Genomic DNA, 20,393 nt, shown 5'->3' on the forward strand with positions numbered 1-20,393 from the left:
CTCACATTATAGTGCGCAAGGGCCTGGATTCAAGCCCCTGGTACCCACCTGCAGGGGGAAACTTCACAAGTCTTGAAGCAGGGCTACAGGTGTCTCTCTCCCTGTTATCTCTTCCTCTCAATGTCTGGATGTCTCTATTCAATAAATAAATAAAGATAATAAACATTTTTAAAAATTATTTGAGAGAAAGAGAACTAGAGTATCTCTTTGGCACATATGGTGCCATAGATTGAACTCTGGATCTCATGTTTGAGAGTCCAATAAATGAAGAATAGATCCAGGGGTGGAGAGTGGCAGTAGAGTGCTCAGTAGAGTGAGCATAGAGTGGCAGTAGAGTGCTCAGTAGAGTGAGCACTCAGTAGAGTGCTCACATAGCCATGCACAAGATGTTGGGCCAGGTTCCCACCTGCAGGGAGGAAGCTTCACTAGTGGAAAACAGTGTTGCAGGTGTCTCTCTTTCTGCTACCCCCTTCCCTCTCAATTTCTCTGTTTCTGTCAAATAATAATAATAAAGCCACTGTGAGCTGTGGATCTATTTTGTAGACATTAAGCCCCAGTGATAACCCTGGTGGCACTAAAAATAAATTAAAAAGAAGAATCAGCACAGCAGGCTTAATGTAAGTACGTAAGATCCATCCCACTTCCAAGTATACAGTTGCCTGTGCTTTTGTCTAATATTTTCTTTCTGAACCATGGTTGATTCTTTCTACTTTTCCCTAACTTACTTGCCACTCATTCTTTTTTGCTGGTCTGAGGTCCAGTTTAGATTACTTGTTTGTTACATACTTAATTTCACATCTCTCTATCTGCTTTTTCATTCAGGCAGAGAGAAGGAGAGACACTACTGCACCAAAATTTCCCCATCTTGTGCTATTCCTGTGTGGTTCCTAGGCTCACAACTGGGGGTCTCTTAGATGGCAAAGCACTTCCCCTACTTGGTAATTTTTTTTTCCTGTCCCCAGTTCAGATTATTTGAAGTTTCTGTCTGATCCTGCAAAGGAACTTTTCTTTACATTTCACTCCTATGGTATCTTAAGATGTGTGCCAGAAATATATCATTCTCTCACATTTGTCTCTACGTTGTTAGCTCCTGGAAAGTAAGGGCATTGTCTTTCTTTAATGTGGCTTGTAAGGAGCAACTTCTCAATAAAAGAATGGTTGTGACTTAGTAGTTGAAGCAGTGGATAGGGCCTTGAACTCTCAAACCTGAGGTCCTAAGTTCCTTCTTTGGCATCACATGTGACAGATTGATGTTCTGGTTCTCTTTCTCCTTCTTCCCTCTCTTTATAAATAAATAGAATTTAAAAAAATTAATAAGTGATTATAATTATTATAGTGAATGTAAAAATAATGTAAAAAGTTAAGCAATTCTGGTGAAAATAAAATAAATTTGGGGTTAGGATTTCGATAGCATAATGGTTATGCAAAGAAACTCTCATGCCTGAGGCTCCAGAGTCTCAAGTTCAGTTGCCTGCACCACCATAAGCCAGAGTTGATCAGTGCCCTGGTTAAAAAGAAGAAAGAAATAAATTTTAATATTTGTTTATTGACCATTACTTGAGTGAAGGATTTGAACTAGTGGAAAACATTTAAGGCAGTAGAAAAACTTAGAGGTGAAGTGTTAGAAATAGTTGTCCAGGGGTCCAGGTGATGGCACACCTGGTTGAATGCACGTGTTACAATGAGCAAGGACCTGGGTTCAAGCCCCTGGTCCCCACCTACTGGGGAAAAGTTTCACCAGTGGTGAAGCAGTGTTTCAGGTGTCTCTTATGTCTCTCTCCCTCTCTGTCTCCCCCTTCTTAATTTCTGACTATCTTTAGCCAATAAATAAAGATAATTTAAAAAAAAATAGCTGTCAAGTGAAGCTCAATCAGATTAGGTATCTAAAGATTTGTAAAGGCCAGGTGGCGGAGCACCTGTTCGTACAAAGTGCAAAGACACGCTCAAGGATCCTGGTTTGAGCTCCTTGTAGGGAAGCAGGTCTGCAGGTGCCCTCTCTCTATCTTCCCTACCCCTCTCAATTTCTCTCCTGTTCAATAAAATGGAAAAATAGCCACTGGGAGTATAGGATCTATAGTGCTGGCACCAAGCCCCAGAGATAACCCTGGAGGCAAAAGAAAAAGGGAAAAAAAAAAAGACCAAAACTTGTGACTTTGTTTAAAAGCTAAGAATAGTTTATTTGTGTGCATTTTAGGAATTCACTTGTTTCCTAAAGTGAAATGGTGCTATTTGTCTGTACAGATTGTGGATAAGTCTAGTAAATTAAAAAATAAATTTTCCAGGGTCTGGTTAAGTGCACATATCACCAATGCAAGGACCTGGCTTCAGGCTCCCCACTCCCCACCTGCAGGAGGAATGCTTCAAGAACCATGAAGCAGGTCTGCAGGTGTCTTTATTTCTCTCCATATTTCTATCTCCCCATCCTCTCAATTGCTCTCTGTCCTGTCTAATAAACATTATGAAGAAAGGAAAAATAAGTTTCTCTTAGAATATGTGTTCATGATGGAATATTTTTTAGAGGTTTATTTATCAATAAGAGTATTACTCTGCCACATGCAAGTTTTGGGGGTCAAGCTCAGAACCTTATGCTTAAGGATTTAACACTTTATTTACTGCATGACCTCCTGGGTTACATAATGGAATAGTTTCAGATATAGATAGCAAAAAATAATAATAATACCACCCACAAGCTTAGCCCTTAAATAAGCGCTTTTTATATTTTCAACTGTATTCTTTGAGTCTTTTACTTCTACTATCAACTGTCTACTGAGACCCTATTATTTCAAGGTGCTGTCCTAAAGAAGTACTAAAAAGAACTTTCTATTTGGCTGTGATGATGTAAAAAATATAGCTTAAATGCAGTTCTGTGTTTCTCAAGCCTTTTTTTAAATCAAGGTCACTGACATGAGTGTGTTTTTTTGCTGTAAGTTTGCTTGCTTTGAAGGTTTTTTTTTGCATGTACCTTGGTTCCACTCTAGATATTCCGATGCATTGAAACTCATCTTTCTTCTAAACTAGAGTGTTGCCTGGAATATATCTACTATGGGATTTTGTTGTGTCCCAAATTTGATTGCCATTGCACTAGATGAATTATTTATTAAAATAGTATTGTGAAATATTGTATTTTACCAGTTCTACCAATGTGGACCCACGTCAAGTCATGTATTCTGAGCTCAAGGTAAAACCTTTGAGAAGGGGAGGCCAGGCAGTGGTGCACCTGGTTAAGTGCACACATTACAGTGTGCAAGGACCTGAGTTCAAACCCTGGTCCCCACCTGTAGAGGGAAAGCCTCACTAGTGGTGAAACAGGGCTGCAGGTGACAGTGTCTTTCCCTATCTTGGTCTCCTTTCTCAATTTCTCTCTGTCTCTAGCCAATAACTACAAACAAACAGTGTGTTCTCATTTTAAAAACATACAAAACAAAAAGACCTTTGAAGAAGCAAATGAGCCTTTGTTGGTACTTTCTTAACCTTGTTACCAGAAGGATAAATAGGGAATGTACTCAGTATACTTGATCAGTTTTATTGCAACACATGTAGGACATGGGTAAGGGTTTTAAAGGAATAGACATATATACAGTTCCTTCAGTTCTTACACATTTTATCAACTTATGAAGGGTGTTTTTTCTTTTTTTTTTTTTTCTTTTTTCTTTAAGAAAGGATTAATTAACAAAACCATAGGGTAGGAGGGGTACAATTCCACACAATTCCCACCATCCAATCTCCATATCCCACCCCCTCCCCTGATAGCTTTCCCACTCTCTATCCCTCTGGGAGCATGGACCCAGGGTCATTGTGGGTTGCAGAAGGTAGAAGGTCTGGCTTCTATAATTGCTTCCCCGCTGAACATGGGCGTTGACTGGTTGGTCCATACTCCCAGTCTGCCTCTCTCTTTCCCTAGTAGGATGGGTCTCTGGGGAAGCGGAGCTCCAGGACACATTGGTGGGGTCTTCAGTCCAGGGAAGCCTGGCCGGCATCATGATGACATCTGGAACCTGGTGACTGAAAAGAGAGTTAACATAGGAAGCCAAACAAATTGTTGAGCAATCATGGACCCAAAGCTTGGAATAGTGGAGAGAAGTGTTAGGGGGGTACTCACTGCAAACTCTAGTTTACTTCTGCTTTCAGGTATATATTTTGCAGTAGTTTACGGATACGTGTGAACATATGCTCTCTCACAGACAATCTATAAAAAAAGACAATTGATAGTTAATGTTATCACATTATTTGGTAATTGGGTTAACTTTGAAAGGTCCTTTTGTTAGGGTTTGCTGTACTGTACCCAGTATCTTGTATATAGCTGTGCTATTGGTTGCTTCTGATCTACTTAGTCTAGGCTTTTGAGAGAGTGCATATCAATTACACAGCCTATATATTAAAAAGATTCAGTTTGTGTTTTGAAAAACTTCGAGACATACAATTAATTTTCCCCCTCTCATATTAATTAACGAGTGATTTATATGACTACATTTTACTAGGAGTGTACATAAACACCATTCCCACCACCAAAAGACTGTGTCCCATCCCTCCCACCCCCCACTGGCCCAGGAAGCTGCATGTCTACCCCTCACCACAGGGCTTTTACTTTGGTGCCCTACTTACAATTTGGTCAGGTCCTGCTTTTAGTTTCCCTTTCAGATCTTCTTACTCAACTTCTGTTGATGAGTGGGATCATCCCATACTCATCTTTTTCTTTCTGACTTAGCTCACTTAACATAATTCCTTCTAGCTCTGTCCAAGATGGGTCAGAGAGGGTGGGTTCATTGTTCTTGATAGCTGCATAGTGAAGGGTGTCTTTTCTAACTGCATAAAGGACCCTGAAAGATGGGATCATATTTAGAGGTATATGTACTTTGAAAATGAATACTAAATTAGGAGTTCAGCTTTTTTAGGCCCTATGCTAAGCTGAATTCACTGCTTTTGGTTGACTAAACCTTTTAATGTTAATTAAGTAGTACCAGGATGTGGAGGAGGAAATACTGACAAGCTGTACTAGACCCACCCACAGACAGAACAGAAATAGCTCTCACTGGGATTATCGATCATGACTTCTTTAATCATGTTCACTTATTGTAGCAAAGAGAACCATCACCTAGGTCAGATATGATCATCATTGATGGTCATTTGCAATATCATGTAGCAAAAGTTATTATTATACTAATTGTCTTTGTGAAATAAGTTCCACAAAATAAATAAATACATATTTAAAAAAAACAGTTTTCTACTAGGGAAAAAATTGAAGCTATTACCAAAAATTTCATTTCTAAAGTATTTCACAGGGGCATAAAGGGAGATCTCTGAACTATACAAAAAATAGTTTCACCCCCAATGTTAGAACTTTTTTTTCTTTTTCTTTTTTTTTAAGTTTTTTTTTTTTTTTAGCTCTGGCATATGGTGGTATGGGGGGATTGAACCTGAGACTTCAGAGCCTTAGGTATGAGAGTCTCTTTGCATAACCATTATGCTATCTACCCCCACCTTTGTTCTTTTTTAATACATTATTTATTTTATTTTAATGAGAGAGAGAGAGTACACAGAGAAAGACCAGAGCATGCTCAGCTCTGATTTATGGTGATAATGGGGATTGAACCTAAGACCTTGGAAAGTCTTTTGCATGAAAGTCTTTTGCATAACCATTATGCTGTTTCCTTAGCCTTTCAATGTTCTCTTTTATTTTTTAATATTTATTTATTCCCTTTTGTTGCCCTTGTTGTTTTATTGTTGTCGTTATTATTGATGATGTTGTTGTTGGATTGGACAGAAAGAAATGGAGAGAGGAGGAGAAAAAGAGGGGGAGAGAAAGACACCTGAAGACCTGCTTCACCACTTGCGAAGTGGCCCCCTGCAGATGGAGGGGGGGCTCAAACCGGGATCCTTATGTCGGTCTTTGCCAAGGCTTTGCGCCACCTGCACTTAACCCGCTGCGCTACCACCCGACTCCCTCTTTTTTTAAAAAATTTTTTTAAATATTTATTCCCTTGCCTTTGTTTTATTGTTGTAGTTATTATTGTTGTTGTAATTGATGTCATCGTTGTTGGATAGGACAGAGAAATAGAAGAGGGAAGACAGAGAGGGGAGAGAAAGACACCTGCAGACCAGACCTGCTTCACCACCTGTGAAGCGACTCCCCTGCAATCTCAAGCTGGTCCTTGCGCTTTGAGCCACGTGCGCTTAACCCTCGCTGCACTACCACCGGACTCCCCAATGTTCTCTTTTATTTATTTATTTATTTATTTTAAGCAGAGCACTGCTCTGCTCTGGCTTATGGTAGTGCGGGGGATTGAACCTTGGCCTCTGGAGCCTCAGGCATGAGAGTGTCTGCATAACCATTGTGCTATCTACCCGCCCCAATGTTCTCTTTTAATTGACTTACTGTTATGATGTCCATGATTGTCTAATAAAAGGAAAACACTCAGGCTTTTCTAAATCTACTTGCCAGCATAGCTTCTTAGTAAAATGCAGTCCTCACTAAGTTTTCTACATTTGAGGTTCTATCATTACTTTAGTTTAATTGGATTCTTGCATAATAGACTACTGATATCTCTAAGTTACTTTGTTTCTTCAGTGATCTCTGTAAGTCATACAATTTAAAAAGTGAATTATTATGTGGTTGTTTTACTAATGTGATTATAAGCAGTACACAGAGCAGTGGGCTTTTACATTGAAGAGATCTCTGAAACCCCATACTAACAGCTGTGCCTTTGGTGCACGCAGGTATTCAAGCTTCTGTGCGTTGCAAGTGTCTCAGAGAGAATAGGACATAAACATCCTCAGTTTATAGGGCTCTTCAGGGAAAATTATGAGATGTACAGACATTTGTGTTTCTGTAACCATCTGGAATGTAAAATATTTTAATTGTGTTCTCGTTTCTACGGAGGATCTTAAAGAAGAATTTCACATTAAATGCAGACATTTCCATAGTTGCAAGCCAACTGAGATGGTAGAGTTGTCAGCATTTGAATGCCTCATTAGTGAAATGAGAGAAAGGGCAAATTAAAACCCATTCTTTTTGACAATTATATACTTTTAAACTATAGGAAAACGACTCAAGGAAAAACATGATTTTTTTTTTCAACGTGATTGTTTTGTTAAGAATCATTTTAATTGCTCTTCGCCTTATTTAAATCCCATGATAAAGCCATAAATATGGCAAATTATAAATAGCTGCTTACTTAAATAATATATCTTCTCTCTCCCTTCTATCAAGATTGAAAAGGCCAAACCTATTAAATGTGGAACATTTGGTGCGACGTCTTTACAGCAGAGATACTTAGCTACTGGAGATTTTGATGGAAACCTTCATATATGGTAAGGTTAATCAGTATGAAGACATATGATAAGGGTTTTCTTTGGCAATCTTACTGCTCTTTCTCAGAAGGAGAGACTTAGAATTTTAAAATGCTTTTTCCTTGTTCAATTTTAACTATAAAAATGTAGAAGTAACCTTTCTAATGTCTAGATTTCATGTTGAAAATCCTTTAAAAAATACTGACTTTTTTTCTTAGCTATTTTGAGTGATGCTATTAATATTTATTTCCACACATACAACTAACTTGTTTTTAATACCCCATGCTTGTAATTAATGGACTACTCCTGATACACACTTATAGATACTATGTAGAGATGTATATATGGATAACAGAAAGATTAGATATTGCTTACATTTAACAAGACATTTAGAATTGCAGAATGATATGCTTAAGTGCCTTTTTTTTTTTTCTTTATTGGGGAATTAACAGCTTTCAGTTGACAGTAAAATACAATAGTTTGTACATGTAACATTTCCCAGTTTTTTGTTTGTTTTTAATGCTTTAGCCAATATCTAAATGCTCTTTCAGGGAACATAGAGAAAATCAAGACAGTCCTGTTCTGATTGAGCAAATTCATGTACCATATGTGTTGGGCTTTTTTTTTTTTTCTCTTGACTGCTCAGTGCTGGTTTTTGGTGGTGTATGGGATTGAGCATTGAACCAGGTACCTCTGAGCCTCAGGCATTAGAATCTGTTTGCATAACCACTGTTACCTCCCCCACCCCCTCTATGTGTTTTTAATTTTATTATTATACGTTTTTGGAAGTTCAGTAGCACTTTATTTAGGAAATGCTGATTTACAGAGTTGCTGCAACAATTAATTTTTTTCTAGTGTTATTTTCTCACATGTAAATTAGAGCTGAGTAATTTTAAATTTTCCTTTAATAACTTTTCAGGGATATCTCTAATTTTAATAATTTAAATACTCAGTAATGTGTTAGATAGACTGTTATTCCCTCCCTTATGCTTTCTGATGTAACCTTTCTTGATTGCCATTTAGAATCTGCCATTTTGCAGTATCGCTTTGATGTATTTATCTGTCTTAAACTCATAAAGAATGAGTTTATTTTCCCTTAAATTAACTATTTAGTAATTAAGTTAGTATTTATTCTAATGCATCAGTTTTTCTTTTATATGCTCTGTCACATACTTAAAGAGAAATTGGAGAGAAACCAGTTAGATTATATATATTTTTAAGTAACTATATTTTGGTACAAGAATATACAACAAATATAATTGCGCTTGGCTATCTCTTTTTTAAAATTTATTATCTTTATTTATTGGATAGAGAGAACCAGAAATTGAGAGGGTAGGCAAGATAGATAGGGAAAGAGAAAGAGAGACACCTGCAGCCCTGCTTCACCACTTACAAAGCTTTTCCTCTGTAGGTGGGGACTGGGGGCTTGAACCCAGGTCCTTGAGCACCGTAACATGTGCACTCAACCAGGTGTGCCACCACCTAGTCCCAGTGCTATCTTCTTAGTATAGTACAGATACTATTAGTTTATTTTCATTGTATACTTTTATTTTTACCATCAGAGATATTGCTGGGACTCCATACCTACACAATTTCTTCACTCCTGGCAGGCTGTTTTTTTTGTTTGTTTGTTTGTTTTAATTAACGTCATATCCCATCCCCTCTCCTGATAGCTTTCCTGTTCTTTAACCCTCTTGGAGTATGGACCCAAGGTCATTGTGGGATGCAGAAGGTTGAAGGTCTGGCTTCTGTAATTGCTTCCCCGCTGAACATGAGGGATCCATACTCCCAGCCTGTCTCTCTCTATTCCTAGTGGGGAAGGGCTCTAGGGAATCGGAGCTCCAGGACATATTGGTGGGGTTGTCTGTCCAGGGAAGTCTGGTCAGTTGCCCTTGTTTTTATTGTTGTAGTTGTTATTCTTGTTGTTATTGATGTCGTTATTGTTAGATAGGACAGAGAGAAATGGAGAGAGGAGGGGAAGCAAGAGGGGGGTAGAGAAAGACACTTGCAGACCTGCTTCACCGCCTGTGAAGTGACCCCCCTGGAGGTGAGGAGCCAGTCTCAAACACAGGTCCTTACGACGGATCCTTGTGCTTCGTGCCACGTGCTCTTAGTCTACTGCTCTATGGCCCTACTGCCAGACTGTTGGTTTTTTGTCTTCCAGAGCTTCCTCTTTTTTTTTTTTTTTTTTTTTTTTTATGGATTAATGGTTTGCAGTGTGTTCATTGACACAGGGGTACAGTTTCATTATGCAGCAGGAACCTCCAAGTTCTTTTTCACTCTTCCCTTCTCCACCTACCCCAGAGTCTTTTGCTTTGATGCAATCCACTTTAAACTCTTTTTTTTCTTAAATAATAGAGGGTAAGAGGCAGAGAGGGAGAGAGACACTGCAGCAGTACTCTACCACTTGTGAGGCATGTCTGTGCATGTTCCTCCCATGTGGTGCCAAAGACTCAAACCCAGGTCTTTGCACCTGATAAAGTGTGCTCTCTACCTAGTGAATTATCTCCCACCCCCATTGTTTTTTTCTTTACTAAGGGGATTAGTGGTTTATAGTCGACAGTGGGATGCAATAGTTTGTACATGTGTAACACTTCTCAGTTTTCCACATAACACTCTAGCCCCCCACCTAGGTCCTCCGCCACCATGTTCCAGGACCTGAACACTGTCGCTTTCCCAGAGTCCTTTACTTTAGTGCAATACACCAACCCATTTCCCCCCCTTCTAGATAGATCGAAACAAAGAGAGGGACAGAACCCACAGTGCTGAACTTTGTGTCAAATTAGTTGGGGAATGGAGGGCTTGAATTTGGGTCACACACATGGCAGATGAGCACACTATCCAAGTGAGTTTTGACAGCCCATACTAATTTGTTGTTGTTATTATTATTATTATTATTATTTATTTTTTAACCAGAATTCTGCTTAGCTCAGCTCTGGCAAATGGTAGAGCTGGAAACTAAACCTGGAACCACAGAGCCTCTAGCATGGAAGTTAATTATATAACCATTATGCTACCACCCCACCCCTATTCATTTTTAAATATTAGAATTTCATGTTAGAAGTGTTTTCAAGTCTGTAAAATTAGTGAGACAGTTCTTTTTTCTTTACTCTTATTAATTTATTTTATTTATGACTAATACTGATTTACAAGATTATAAAATTACAATGTATAATTAATTCTACACTGCACCCACCAGAATACTATGTCCCCACCTGTCCACTTCCCAAAGTAACAGATGACCACCATAGTTCTCACAATGTCTCAGAAACAGTTTTTTTTATAAGTTCACATGTACCAGATCTCTAGATTCCACATATGAATGAAACCATCTAGTAAGTTGTCTTTCATCTCTTATTTCGCTAAGTTTAATCCTCTAGTTTCATCCATGTTGTCCCAAAAGATACAATATCATCTTTTTTGATTGTAGAGTAGTAGTAGTCCATGGAGTACATATCCCATAACTTTTTAAAAAAAATATTTATTTTCTCTATTGTTGTTTTTCATTGTTGTTGTAGTCATTATTGTTATTGATGTTGTCGTTGTTAGATAGGACAGAGAGAAATGGAGAGAGGAGGGGAAGACAGAGAGGGGGAGAGAAAGATAGACACCTGCAGACCTACTTGACTGCCCGTGAAGCAACTCCCCTGCAGGTGGGGAACTGGGGGCTCGAACTGGGATCCTTGCTGGTCCTTGCGCTTTGCTCCACGTGTGCTTAACCCACTGCACTACCGCCAGACTCCCAACTTTTTTTATATTTTTACTTTATTCGTGACTTAATATTGGTATACAGAATTATAACAGGGCTATGATTTTGCACTGTCCCCACCAGCATAGTTCTGTATCCCCATCCCCTCCACTAGAAGTGCAGCAGTTCTCCCAACATTGCAGATACAGGTTAACTATTATCTCTACAACTATTTCTCTGTATTTGCTCCTTTTACCCCCATGATCCATCTTCTTTTCCAAGTCACACCTGTACCTATTACTACTTCCAAATGCCCTTCCTTTTTACCTCTTCTTCAGTTCCTGATGGAATTGGAGTTCAAAGCCTTCTGGCCATCTTCCCCCTATCATTTCTCTCCCACTGGGAATATGGACCAACATTCTTTTTGAGATTGGAGTTCTGGCTTCTATAATTACTTCTCCACTGCACATGGGTGTTGGCAGGTCACTGTGTATCTTTCCCTAGTGGGGTAGAGCTCTGGAGAGCTGAGGTTCCCGGATACATTGGTGACGTTGTCTGCCCAGTATGCCCTAACTTCTTTAGCCAATCATCTGTTGATGGACATTTTGGCTGCTTCCACGCTTTGACTTTTGTGAATAATGCAGCTGTGAATAGAAGGGTGTCCCTTCAAATTAATGATTGTGTATATTTTAGGGCAATACCTAAGTGGTATTGCTGGGCCATAAGGTAATTCCATTTTTATTTTCTTGGCAGACTCTTCATGCAGTCTTCCAAAGAGGCTGCACCACTTTGCATTTCCACCAGCAGCCTAGTAGAGTCCTGTTTTCTCCACAAGCTCTCCAACACCTGTCATTTCCTATTTTGTTGATGTAGAACATTCTCACAGGTGTGAGAATCTCATTGTGGTTTTAATTTGCTTTAGTGAGACAGTGAGAAGTGGCACCTCAATCCTGTTTCATTCCTTGATTCTTTCATAATGATGCGACAAAGAATAAACTCATCTCCATGTTAGGTTGAATTTTCTCAAATTTTAACCAGTGAACTCTTACTGATCTTGGAACCTTTTGTTTTTTTAATATTTATTTTCCCTTTTTGTTTACCTTGTTGTTTTTTATTGTTGTTGTAATTATTATTACTGATGTCATCATTGTTAGAAAGGACAGAGAGAAATGGAGACAGGAGGGGAAGACAGAGAGGGGGAGACAAAGATAGACACCTGCAGACCTGCTTCACCGCCTGTAAAGCGACTCCTCTGCAGGTAGGGAGCCGGGGGCTGGAACCGAGGGCTCGAACAGGAATTCTTTCGCTGGTCCTTGAGCTTTGCAACACGTGTACTTAACCCACTGCACTACTGCCTGACTCCCGATCTTGGAATCTTCTAACCCATAGTCAGATGCATTCTCCATTATGCCACCGGTCCACATCCACGACTCTTAAAACAGTAATAAAGTAAAATTACATTTTGTGAATACTTCATTTTTTTAAAGTAAGTTACTGAAAATTGATTTATTAAGAGAAATGTGGATAGACACTCCAATAGAAGAGTGGCAGAGGGGAGGTTAGGGGAAGGGATGTATTAACATATCTACTCAAACACACATAATTAGAGGTACTTTCCACTATTGCTTTCTCTTAACTAACCTAGAATTAGACAATTCACTTAGCTTGATTACTGTAATATTTAATGCGACCAAATGATGATTCACTGAAAAATATATAACTAGATGAAAATTGGTATGGACCAATGAGAACATAATATACAAGAAAGAATATGTAAACAATAAATACTACTCACTTTATCCTTCAAATAGATCTCAAGATCAAATTATCAAAGCCTATTTTGGAAACATTCTAAATCACTTTTTATTTACTCTGTATTTAAAGCAGTGATTATCAGATTCAGGTGTAGAGCCCCATCCAGAGATCTTTATTATGTCTGGAAAGGAACTCATGAACCCGCATTTATTAGCAAGTATACCTTCTCACTCATGTGCAGAGGGTCCGATATAGATGATTTTTAGGATTACAATCTAAACTCAAATTCGTAGTTGAATATGACTGCTCTCGTTGAGGGCTTCAGAAAAGCTAAAATAGCATGAATTAAAATTTCTGGGAGTCAGGCAGTAGCTCAGCGGGTTAAGCGTATGTGGCACTAAGCACAGGGACCGGCGTAAGGATCCCGGTTCCAGCCTCCCGCTCCCCACCTACAGAGGAGTGGCTGGCTTCACAGGCAGTGAAGCAGGTCTGCAGGTGTCTTTCTCTCCCCCTCTCTGTCTTCCCCTCCTCTCCCCGTTTCTCTCTATCCTATCCAACAACGACGACATGAATAACAACAATAACAATGACTGCAACAACTATGAAAAACAAGGGAAAATAAAAATTTTAAAAAACTATAAAAAATAAAAATTTCAATATAGCAAAGCCCCTTCTTTTTCTTTCTTTTATTGAAGAAATGCTGTTTTATAAGACGGTATTGTATCAGGAGTACAATTTCACATCTCTCCAAAATATGTGTTAGTATACCTTATTCTCTGCACAGATGCTAGCCCTGTCTACACTGTAGTCCATTGTTAAGCTCCCCTCAAGCAACACATACACACATGTACAAACCCCCTTACCTTCCCCCAGCCCATATGTAGCAGCCCCTAATCTGCAGGTATAAGCCAAGGATTTAGTGGTGTTTTGCTCTGTCTATTCACTCAGGAAGCCCTTATTTTTATAACAAAAACCCAACTGTGGTATACATTCTTAAATTTTTAATAGTACACTAGATGTTTGGGGACTTGTGGTGTAAGTAATAAGGTGTGTTCTATTGTTTAGGAATTTGGAAGCTCCAGAGATCCCAGTATATTCTGTAAAGGGCCACAAAGAAATTATAAATACTATAGATGGTGTGGGTGGACTAGGAATTGGAGAAGGAGCGCCGGAAATTGTGACTGGCAGTAGAGACGGTGAGTCAGTGTTCTCTGTGTTTTTATTATTACTTTTTTAAGATGAATTTCTATGTATCAGGATAACTTCTCTGTGGAATGCATCCTTGATAGTGTGATCCTCCGAAATCTAACATACTGCTTTTTTTAAATAGTTGAATTCAATTTATGTCCCTTAAGAGCTTAGACTCAAGGTTGCTTTGAGATAGAGGCATGGTACTTAGTTTTAGTTTTGAGCTGAGCTTATTCAAGTACCAATAACCATCATTTCCTGTTAACATGAAAAAATTTAAGTTTTGTTACCAGATTTTTGAGACAGCTGGCAATGTAATGTGGGAGGTAGCTTTTCATTTCTTTTCTTTTTTTTTTCCTAAGCAGGATTAGTACTTGTGAAAATTGTTATATTAGCAGCTGCTTGAGAGCTGGAGTTCTGTAATCCTTCCACTGAGCCTTGTAGAAAGCTCCAAGATCATCATCCCTGAGTCTCCACCCTGCAGTGACTAACAAGGGACGGGTCTTTTGGAATTCAGATTATGTTCTGGATGGCTGGAAAAGAGTCTAAGTTTTGTAAAAGGCGAAAGAGTTATACCATCTGAAGAGAAACCAGAGTATAAGGAGTCTAAATTTTGTTACCTCACAAAGGATACAATTAGAAATTTGAGACTGGGACTGGGTGATAGCACACCTGGTTGAACGTACATATTACCAAGCACAAGGATCCAGGTTCAAGCCCTCAGTTCCTACCTGTAAGGGCAAAGCTTCATGAGAAGTGAAACAGTGCTGCAGGTGTCTCTCCTGTCTTCTCCTCCCCTCTCAGTTTCTCTCTGTCCTATCAAATAAATAAAGAGATTAAAGAAAAATTATACTTACTTGATTTGAATGATTTCTAAATGCTTAAGACATAGAGGAAGTTGTTTTAAAAGTGTGCTATAATTCTTTTAATAATTACTAGAGTGATTATTTTAGGAATCAGTTTATTTTCCATCATAAAAGCAATATGGAATATAGATGGGAAAGTAATATTCAACCTACTGTACTAGCTCAACCATTTATGTGATTTGTTTTCTTTCCCAGTCATAGATAACTTTATTTTTTGACTTAATGTCTTATATGCAAACTGCGCTATTTCCATAACTATCATTTGAATGGCTCTATAGTATTGCATCCTATAGATGTGTCATAGTGTCCTTAAATCTATTTCCCTATGGACCAATATTTCAATGTGACTTAGGTTTTGCATTCATTATTTTGGCAGAGTGACTTTGAAATAATGAGTGAGTATCATTACCTATATAATTCATTTAAGAGAAATCTATTTAGGGGCCAGATGGTGGTACTCTCAGTAGTGTGCACAAGGGCCAGGGTTCAAACCTTTGCCCTCTACCTGCAGGAGGGAAGCTTCATGATCGGTGAAGCAGTGCTATAGGTCTGTCTGTCCATATGCTTGTTTGTCTACCCCTCGTCACTTAGCTTTTAAAGTTCATTGTTAAACTTTCCAAAGTACCTGTTTACATTGCCAGCTACAAAAAGTGAGGTGGCATTCCAGTCTTTTCTTTTTTTTCCTAACACTACAGAGAGAATATCAGAACTTGGAATACTGTAGTTACTCTAATACATGCAATACCAGGGCTTGAACACATTACCTCATGCTTGAGTATGCAATGCTTTATCTACTCCAAGGCTGCTTAAAAAAAGCCTTTTAATGACCAATTTAATTGTATCTTTGGAGATAAATATATTGGGCTGTATCCCCTTTTCCTGATCTCTCTCAGATACTTATCTTTCAGCCATTTTAATTGTACACATTACACATCATCCTGCAATCTGTATTAAAATTATGGTGTTGAAATAAAATTGAGAAGAGTTATTTGTTAATTTTGTTTAATATTTCCCTGTTCTCTGTAGCCACAGGAAAATTAAGCTTAATTATCTTTGAAATAGCATTTTAAAATCTCATATAAGAAATCGGGGATGTAAAAATTAGAGCTTATTCATCTGTATAAGAAAAATGCCAGCAATTATTTGGGCAATAAGGACAAAATTAAAATGACACTGGCATTATTTTAAATAAATAATATATTAACTTTAGACTCACAAAATCAGATAAGATATCCATTATATAACATTTGTGAAGGTTTTGCCAATCATACCTTATTGGTAGCTTAGAAATTGTTGGGGTTTTTTTGTATCTATTAGTTGGGAAATCAAATCACATAGTAGCACTAGTTACATGTTTGATGTTGCCTGCTTGTCCAATTAGAAATCAGAGAAATATGAATATTTTTCAGATGTTATAATATCTGTAATAACATATTCATTGTCTAGTGTGTTAGTAGGAGATATTGTGTATAATATAAGCAACCCTAGGGGAAGAATTAGACAATGATTCACTATTGAATTTTACAAACTCATTTCTGTTCACCACAGGGACTGTGAAGGTTTGGGATCCGAGGCAAAAAGATGATCCTGTTGCTAATATGGAGCCTGTACAAGGAGAAAACAAGAGAGACTGTTGGACAGTAGCATTTGGTAAGTTATTAAAGGACTCTTAAAGAAATCTGGTGATGGGAATCGGTTGGTAGCGTAGCAGGTTAAGCGCACAAGCGATGAAGCAGGTCTGCAGGTGTCTATCTTTCGCTCCCCCTCTCTGTCTTCCCCTCTTCTCTCCATTTCTTTCTGGCCTATCCAACAATGACAACATCAATAACAACAATAATAACTACAACAATAAAACAACAAGGGCAACAAAAGTGAATAAATAAATAAATTTAAAAAAAAACCCTGGTGGTGGCAGTTGTGTGGAATTGTACCCCTCTTATCCCCACAATCTTGTCGATCATAATTATATCACTAATAAAAAAAATACTTAAAAATAATATAGGAGTCAGGCATTGGTGCAGTGCGTTAAGCACACATAGTACAAATTGCAAGGATCCCAGTTTGAGTCCCTAGCTCCCCACTTGCAGGAAGGTCACTTCACAAACAGTGAAGCAGGTCTGTAGGTCTCTCTCTCCCCCTCTATCTTCTTCTCCTCTCAGTTTCTCTCTGTCCTATACAACAGTAGCAACAACAACAACAAATGGAAAAAAATGTCCAGTAGGAGCAGTGGATTCGTAGTGCAGGCACCAAGCCCCATCGATAACTCTGGAGGCAAAAAGAAAATAATAATAATCAGATGGTAAAAGGCACAATGCTTCAAGAAAGTTCTTACAGTCTTTTTCTGACAGTTTATTGAGGCAAATAGACATGATGGTTAATGTCAGTCTCTGGGTCTGGGTTTGAATCTTCCCTGTGCTACTTAGGGACTCTGTGATCTGGGGCCAGTAACAGGCTTCTCTGTTCTTTGTTTTGTCTTTAAATGCAACTAATAATAAACTTAATTTACTTAATATTTTAATGTTGATTCAGTTGAGTCAGTATATATCCATCACTTAGCATTGTTTTTCATTTACTTAGTGCTGTGCAGTAGATAGCATAATGGTTTTGCAAAGAGACTTTCATGCCTGAGGCTCCAAAGTCCCAGGTTCAATCCTCCACATCACCATGAGCCAGAGCTGATCAGTGCTCTGGTTTAAAAAAAGAGAATGGGAATTAACTGAGACTGATTCCATGAAAAGAATCCTTATGGGTTATAAAAACAATCAAAAGCAGAACTAGAATCCAAAACCCGGTCAGTCTCAATTAATTCCTCCAAAATGAGGGGGATTACAGCATTCCTTTGATGTGAAATCTCTATGAGGAGCCAGCAGATGGCTCACCCAGTAGAACTCAGCATGGTAGCATGTTGAAGGACCCAGTTTTTGGTTTTAAGTGCAGGACCCATGGGATCACCTGCACTGGGAGAGCTTCACAAATGGTTGAGGGTCTCTGAGTTGTCTCTTCTATCTGTATCTCTCTCTACCCCCATCAAAGAAAAACAAAAAAAAGAAAGAGAGAAAAAGATATCCACTAGGAGTGTTGGAGTCATGCAGGTACCCAACCTCATTGATAACCCTGGTGACACCAAAAGACTCAGTAAATAACTCTTTTAAGGGGGGGGAAGGTAGGGGGAACAGGAGAGTAGATAGCATAATGGCTATATAAAGAGACTGTCCTGCCTGAGGCTCCAGTCCCAGGTTCAATCCCCTGCACCACTGAAAATCAGAGCTGAACAGTGCTCTGGTGAAAAAGAGAGAAAAACAACAAAAACAGTAAGAGAGGAATCAGGTGGTGGTGGAACCCAGCAGAGTGCACGTTACCGTGCATGAAGCCCCAAGCACAACTGCTGGTCCACACTTCTGTGGGGTAGCTTCCTGAGCATTGAAGCAGTACTGCAGGTCTCTTTCGCCCCCACCTCCCCACACCCTCTATTCTCTCTGTCTCTATTAGAAAGCAAAGAAAAAAAGGAGGCTGGGGGAAAGGCCAGTGGGACCTGTGGAGTCGTTGTGTAGCCACCAAGCCCCAGTGATAACCCTGGCGGTGGAAATTAGATGCCAAATAATAATCTTGTGTCCTGTCAAAACTGGAAAAATGAGATTCTACCCAATGTGAGTGCTTTATTTGGCTTGGTACATGTTATATGTGTGGCTTTATAAGATTTTTCCTTAGCAGATCTTCAAGTCACCATTTATAAAGATCGTAAATATTGTATCTTGATTTCTAGGCAACGCTTATAACCAAGAAGAACGTGTTGTTTGTGCTGGCTATGACAATGGAGATATCAAACTGTTTGATCTCAGAAATATGTCATTGCGGTGGGAGACAAACATAAAAAACGGGGTAATGAACATTCAGATTCTTTTTAGTTTCTTTCAGCATGTTTTCATCCATCTATGTATCACTACAAAAGGGAAAACTAATAATTTATCACTGTGTAATATCTCTACCCTTTGAGGGGCTCTGGAGCCCTTTGAGGATCTAATAATAATCATGTATCCTCTCTTCACATCAGATATGGTATGACCATGCTGGTGAGTCGTCAACCCCAATGGGACACATAGTGTGATAGTAAAATGAACTTCTGTTAAATAACTATTAATTTCTGAAAGTCAGACATAGTAATATCAGGCACTTTCAGATCTTTGGTTGTATGCCTGTGGTTTTGATATTGGAGCCTTTCATGTGTGTGATTGCATGTAGACATTCCTGGGCTGACTCCCCCCATCCCATGTTGTTCTTATGTCAAGATAAGAAAATAGAGAGAAAGGGAGGGATAGAGGGTGGAGGTTGGGTGGGAGGCTTCATAGCACTGTCCCACCATCCCTGGAGTATTCCTGTGTGCTGTACTACTCTTACATGGTACAGGGGTTTGACCCTAGGTCCTCATGTCTGGTCAGGTGCACACTATTGAGTGAATCATCTATCCCCAGTCATCCGTTTTGCTTTGTTTTAAAGAGTTGTTTATTAATAAGCAAGGGAACCAGGGCATCACTCTGGAATATGTAATGCTGGGGATTGAACTCAGTAGCACCTCATGCACACTGTCTAACTTACAACCCACTTTGCCATCTCTCAGGCAGCTCCATTCTATTTTCTAAAGTCAGCTTTAACTTAAGTGAATCAAATAATTATGTAATAATGATAAAAATTTAATTATGACTTTCCAAGTACATCTACTGAACAAGGGAATTTCCAATGATTTTATTGCCTTTACTAACCAAGAAGAAATTGTTTCACAGTTGGAAGTTATTGATATATTGATTCAAAAGATGAAATGGTTATTTAAATGCTTTCATATGAGCCAGTAATTTTGTTGTGGTTGTCACTGGGGCTTCACCATTCCAGAATAATTGTTTCAAATAGATGCAGATAGGCAGAGGGAGGAAGGATAAAACATCAAAGTGCTGGGCTGTGGCCCAACTGGTTAAGCGCACATGGTGCAAAGCACAAGGACCAGCATAAGGATCCCAGTTGGAGCCCATGGCTCCCACCTGCAGGGGGTCACTTCACAATCAGTGAAGCAGGTCTGCAGGTGTCTATCTGTCTCTCCTCTGTGTCTTCCCCTCCCCTCTCAGTTTCTCTGTCCTATCTGACAGCTATAACAACAGCAATGATAACAAGGGCAACAAAAAGGGAAAAAATAGCCTCCGTGAACGGTGGATTTATAGTGTAGGCACCAAGCCCCAGTGATAATCCTGGAGGCATAGATAAATAAATAAATACCAAAAAAAAAAAAAAAATCAAAGCACCATGTTGAGACCTGTGTGGAATTGTACCCCTGTCATCTTCCAACCTTGTTAATTATTAATAAATTATTAAAAAAAACAAAACAGGAAAAATCTCCCAGCTCTTCAGTCTTCGTGTTGGTTCTCCAGAGACCTGAGTTCTGAGCATATAGCCAACTTCATCACCTCTGTAACTAACAGTGGAAACCAAATATGAACTACGACAATCCATCCAGTCTCCTACAACTGACAATCCAGAGTCTGCTGAAGGATGACAACTTGGCTATCTCTTCCCTGAAGGACATACCTGATGCACTCTTACCAAGTCTGTTTCTGAAAGCACAT

At 38.9% G+C, this 20,393-nt stretch overlaps 1 protein-coding gene across 1 annotated transcript in view; it reads left to right on the forward strand.

The window, feature by feature from the left end:
- DNAAF10 (dynein axonemal assembly factor 10) overlaps positions 1 to 20,393 on the forward strand; it is a 34,910-nt gene that overhangs the window by 1,460 nt on the left and 13,057 nt on the right. Inside the window, exons 2-5 of the mRNA XM_007521268.3 lie at positions 7,208 to 7,308; positions 13,796 to 13,926; positions 16,333 to 16,434; positions 18,548 to 18,663. Of these exons, the coding sequence (XP_007521330.3) occupies positions 7,208 to 7,308; positions 13,796 to 13,926; positions 16,333 to 16,434; positions 18,548 to 18,663 (450 nt within the window). The remainder of the gene's footprint in view (positions 1 to 7,207; positions 7,309 to 13,795; positions 13,927 to 16,332; positions 16,435 to 18,547; positions 18,664 to 20,393) is intronic.

This window comes from Erinaceus europaeus, chromosome 3, assembly GCF_950295315.1.
Source record: "Erinaceus europaeus chromosome 3, mEriEur2.1, whole genome shotgun sequence".
NCBI lineage: Eukaryota > Metazoa > Chordata > Mammalia > Eulipotyphla > Erinaceidae > Erinaceus > Erinaceus europaeus.